Source organism: Arachis hypogaea, chromosome 10 (assembly GCF_003086295.3).
Source record: "Arachis hypogaea cultivar Tifrunner chromosome 10, arahy.Tifrunner.gnm2.J5K5, whole genome shotgun sequence".
Classification (NCBI taxonomy): Eukaryota; Viridiplantae; Streptophyta; class Magnoliopsida; order Fabales; family Fabaceae; genus Arachis; species Arachis hypogaea.
The window spans coordinates 102,916,097-102,921,260 of record NC_092045.1 but is presented as its reverse complement, the minus strand read 5'-3'; the positions used below and the strand labels follow the sequence as shown (position 1 = coordinate 102,921,260).

General features: G+C 38.4%; 1 protein-coding gene across 1 annotated transcript; it reads left to right on the top strand.

Annotated features, from left to right (window-relative positions):
* The first annotated feature begins 296 nt into the window (after positions 1-296).
* On the top strand, positions 297-1,779 carry LOC112718332 (7-deoxyloganetin glucosyltransferase-like). Its single transcript, XM_025770117.3, has 2 exons — positions 297-572; positions 1,177-1,779. The coding sequence occupies exon 2, from the start codon at positions 1,201-1,203 to the stop codon at positions 1,777-1,779; it is 579 nt and encodes a 192-aa protein (XP_025625902.2). The 5' UTR covers positions 297-572; positions 1,177-1,200.
* Positions 1,780-5,164: the final 3,385 nt, after the last annotated feature.

Genomic DNA, 5,164 nt, shown 5'->3' with positions numbered 1-5,164 from the left:
AATAGTCAATTTCGTCCCCGAAAGTGTCCTCGATCTCCATTTTCATCCCCGAAAGTCAAAATTAATCAAAAACGTCCTCGAAAGATACCCGTGTTGATCACGTTCGTCCTTCCGTCTTCTCGGTTGATGAGATGGCAAACGGCCGCTTACGTGGCACGTTAACTGCCAAGCTGGCCAACGCCAGGGTGTAGGATGTTGTTGCTGACAAGATAAGTTTCGTTTAAGCCATCAAATTAGTCCTTCGAGTTTATAAACCCTAATCCCAAAACGAACGATAAATACTTCGAGGAAAATTGTGTTGTCACTTTGGTCAATTTTTCACTTTGTGTTGTTGTTGATGATGATCAATTTTACCATCTGCGAGTGAGTGAAATTGTGAGTGTTGTTTCCTTGATTTTTTCTTTCTCCCTTAAAGGATTAAAAGGGTGTTCTTAGATTGATTGTTGAAACGAGAAGAAGAAGAAGGAACGGTAGCAGAAAGATTGTACCTTTGTTTCAAAAGCCAGATATGCCAGAAAACAGGCAGGTTCTGAGGAATGCTGCTTCTAATCAATCCGGTGACAACATTGAAGGTAGCTTCAGATTCTATTTGTTGTGATCATGATTCATGCTCTTGTTGGTCCTGATCATTGTTTTTGTGATGATGCCTGTGTGGTGTTTGTGTTTTTGTTTGTGTGAAGTTTTCCTGTTGTGAAGCTTTGGAATGTTGTATTGTTTGTGTTAGCTTAATCATCGGTTGTGGTTTTCATTATGATGGATGATGATGATGGTACGGTGATCTTGATTTGGAGAATTTCGATGATCCATTGAATTGAATGCGTTATGATTCTTTTTTTTGAATGAGTTTCTTGGAACAATAGCTTCCTATAACAAGAGGATATAGAGGTTCCGACAAATCCCTATATTCTGAATTCAATTTTTTGTTGCCCGAATTTGAGTGATCGTACAAGGCTTTGGGAAATTGTGTTCCTTTGCTTGATCATGCAACAAAGGATTGAATGCATGTTTTGATCTTTAAGTCTTTTATGAGGTGGAGTTGGAACCTTGTAAGGTTCTGATCTAGTTAGTTTTTATGGGAGTAGTCATTGCTGGTAAATTTTTTTTTGGAATGCATGTTGAGACTTTCGTGGAATTGTGAATTAAATTGGATGATTCCTGTTTTGATCTATATTGCAGAAGCAATTCGGCGATTGAAAATCAATGACAATCGAGATAGAGATACTGCGGGTCAAAGACAACAAATGCTTGGAATGGTTGGATAAAAGAGACAGAGGTTCTGTTGTGTATGTGAACTTTGGTAGCTTAGTGATTATGACACCAAAGCAACTAAGTGAATTTGCTTGGGGTTTGGTTAATAGCAAGTACCATTTCTTGTGGGTCATAAGGCCTAATCTTGTGCATGATAATAATAATAATGGTGATGGGAAATTAAGTGATGAATATGTGAATGTGATTGAAAGATGTGAGAGGGGATTGGTATTGGGGTGGTGCCAACAAGAGAAAGTTCTTTGTCATGCATCAATTGGTGGATTTCTAACACATTGTGGGTGGAACTCAACATTGGAGAGCATATGTGAGGGAGTTCTAATGGCATGTTGGCCTTTCTTTGCAGAACAACAAACAAACAGCTTCTATGCATGCAAGAAATGGGGGATTGGGATTGGGATGGAGATTGAGTGTGATGTTAAGAGAGAGCAGGTTGAGGGGCTTGTGAGGGAACTCATGGAGGGGCAAAAAGGGAAAGAAATTAAGGTTTATAAACTCGAAGGACTAATTTGATGGCTTAAACGAAACTTATCTTGTCAGCAACAACATCCTACACCCTGGCGTTGGCCAGCTTGGCAGTTAACGTGCCACGTAAGCGGCCGTTTGCCATCTCATCAACCGAGAAGACGGAAGGACGAACGTGATCAACACGGGTATCTTTCGAGGACGTTTTTGATTAATTTTGACTTTTGGGGATGAAAATGGAGATCGAGGACACTTTCGGGGACGAAATTGACTATTAACTCATTTAAATATAATTTAGTGTTTATGGATATTAATAGCACAAATTATTTTTTATATTACTTTCGTTATGGTAATGTACAGGTTAGTGAATCAAACGAGTGATAAACTAATAGGTGGTGGGCCAAAACTTTTTACTACAAGCGAGAATCTGATACTAGCTGAAGATTGTGGTAGACTTAGAGAAAGGGGGTTGAATCTATGCCTTTCTTTTAAGCTGCTGTTATTACCCTTTTAAAACAGATTTGCAATTCTGATTCTGTTTGAATTCAGCAGCGGAAATTTATGAGACAATTTATTTTTGTCTCATGATTATCAGAAAACAGAACACAGCAGAGAAGAGAAAAGCTAACACCAGCAAGTATCCTGGTTCGGTTGCCTTGTGTTATGCAACCTACATCCAGTCTCCTCCACAACTATGGAAGAATTTCACCATAGTTAACAGTATTACATACACCAATAACACAGGATTGACCCAATCCTTTCACACTCAAGTTCTAACCTAACTTGACATTGGCTATGCTAATACCTAACTATTCACTCTTAGTGCTAACCCAACTAAGAAAGGGATACCTTACAGGTACAAGATACAAGACATAGACATACCTAAAGAAATCTGAAAATAACTCTAGGCTTTTCTCTCAAGTGTTTCACTCAGCCTTTTTCCACTCATGGCTTTTACTTGAGTTTTCTCACAATGCCTTTTCTCACTAGAAATTACAGAATGATAAACATTGAAAAGTATATTACAATCAGTAAAACATGAAGGAGATTGACTTCATCAACAGCCTCTTTGCTATGTGAAAAACCAGCTTTGCAAACCACTGATTTAGTTCTTCAGTATTGGCCGAATGCTTCTTTGATAGAAAGCATTATCTAAGTAGAGGAACTTCACAGGGAATACTTCACAGAACACTATTCTCACTCTCTGGTTTTCTCTCCTTAGTTCTGAATGAGCAAGAAGTCTTCTTTTATTTTCCTTGCATGTTGCTGGGACCTTCTCCCAAGGTCAACACCTTGAGCCTTGAGCTTCACCAACCACAGATTCACTTTTTCTCAATAATCCTCAGAATAGAAATTTTCCCTCTGACTTCCTCATCTTGACCGAAAGCCACAATGCAGTAACCATAGAAATCTTCTCATGGTCAACTTGATCTTGGCCATTGAAAAACTACTTGGTCCCCAAGTATCACTTGTGACCGTAGATGTGAAACAGAATAAGGCAGAGAACAACTTTCTCTTGAATGCCATTTTCGGATAGAGCAGAGAGTTGGGAAGAAGAGAAGAAGATCTGATGCATGCAAGATGAGATGGATTACCTTTAACCAAAGCTTGATTTGGTTTGGATTTTCTGTTTTAGCTTTCTGTGTATCAAGCTTAACCCTTCTCTCTCTTGCTTCTTTGGTGTTTTGCTTGGTGAAGAAGCTCTTTCACTCTTGTTCTCTTTCTTACTTTTCTGAAGCTGATTTGACTTGGTCAGAGAGAAGAGATACGTTGCACATTTTGGAGGAGTGAAGAATTCAATCTTACAAGAGAAGCTTTGTGGGATGGATACGGGCTTGGATCGGTTGGTTCATGTAGCCCGTTTGGCCCATCTGATTTCTTTGGCTTCTATCTTTTGCTTTTTCTTGGGCTTCTGATTTTTGCTTTCAGCCCAATCATCCTTGCTAATTGCTTTTTATTCCATTTGGGCTATTGAAATTTTGGCCTGCAACAATAAACAATTAGTAAAAAAAGTAAATACAATTAATCAACACTAATTATTTATTTTGCCCAAAAATAATGTTTGTCATCACTAATTAATTTAGTTAATTTCTTAACTCAACAATCTCCCCCTTGATGACAAACATGGTTTAAGCAATAATCAAAGGGGATTGTATTTGAGTAAGGTTTAGAAACTCCCTTTAATTTTCATTTGCTCTTGCGTTGCTCCCCCTTTCCTTTTCAAGAGTAGCTCCCCCTGAATCTATGCTCTTTCCTTTTTGTTCCTGTTTACATTAAGCTTAAAAAGAGCTATTCAAGATGTAACTTGACTAAGGGATTCTGTATAACCAGCAACACATATTCAGCCCAGTATTTCCTATCATGACAGCAGCAACAGCATACTGTAAAACAAAAGCAATTTGCAAAATAAAGTTCAGTTCTAATCAGAAAAATCATAACTATTACTCCCCCTTTTGTCATCAAGGGCGGATCAACAAAAACATCACTAGAAACCCTGCAAGAAAGTTTAGTGCATAGTCCAAATAACTAACTAAACTACCATAAGTGTATCAGAATCTAAGGTTATTACAGTCATCCAAGTATCAAAAGTAGCAAAATAAACAGAATTCATGAGACAGAAAATGAGCAGCCGCAACAGTTTTTATGAGACAAATCATAGGCATCAGAACCATTTCCCTCCGAAGCGTCTTCCTCGTCAACATCAGTGGCAATGTCTTTATCATTTTGAAGGTTATCAATGAAGGTCATGAGCACAGCCACCCTATCCCTTGATTTCTTCAGAAAATTCTCATGCTTGCTAGCTAGTTTCCTTTGTTCCTTGCTCATGGCAATCAAGTGATTTGATTGGGAAACAAATTCTTGAGCGACATCCTTGACCACATTCAGCAAAGCAGATTTCTTCCCAGTGGAGATGGAAGTACCTTCGGTGGAAGGAGGAGGAGAGTCATCTGGAATGAACTCTTCATCATCATCATCTAGAACCACTCTCTCAGATCTAGTTGGCCCTTTTTGCTGTTTCATTGAACCACCCCCTTTTAGGTATGAATGTCTGTTTTCATAATCCTCATTTGACAGGTCAACACCAAAATTTTCAAATATGCAAGTTAAAAATATGCCATAAGGTAGTGCTTTATCTTTTACACTTCTAACAGAATCAAACATGTATCTAGCCATCAAATAGGCAAAAGAGATTTCTGTTTTAGTGATTAGGGCATACAAAACAAGTGTGTCTGTGTAAGAAACCCTTTGATATGAACCACTTTGAGGAATTAAAACGTGGTTGACAATACGGTGCAACTGAGCACGTTCATATCCGAGGGTTTTGTGAGTGGGTGTGATGCCATCGATTAATGAAACATGTTCACAAATGTGAGCCAAAGCATCATGGTAAGAGATACCAACACCTTCATCCCACTTCACAGATGTATAAGCA

Excerpts from the sequence above, each read along its gene's own strand:
- LOC112718332 (XM_025770117.3), top strand. The coding sequence starts at position 1,201 with ATGACAATCGAGATAGAGATACTGCGGGTCAAAGACAACAAATGCTTG.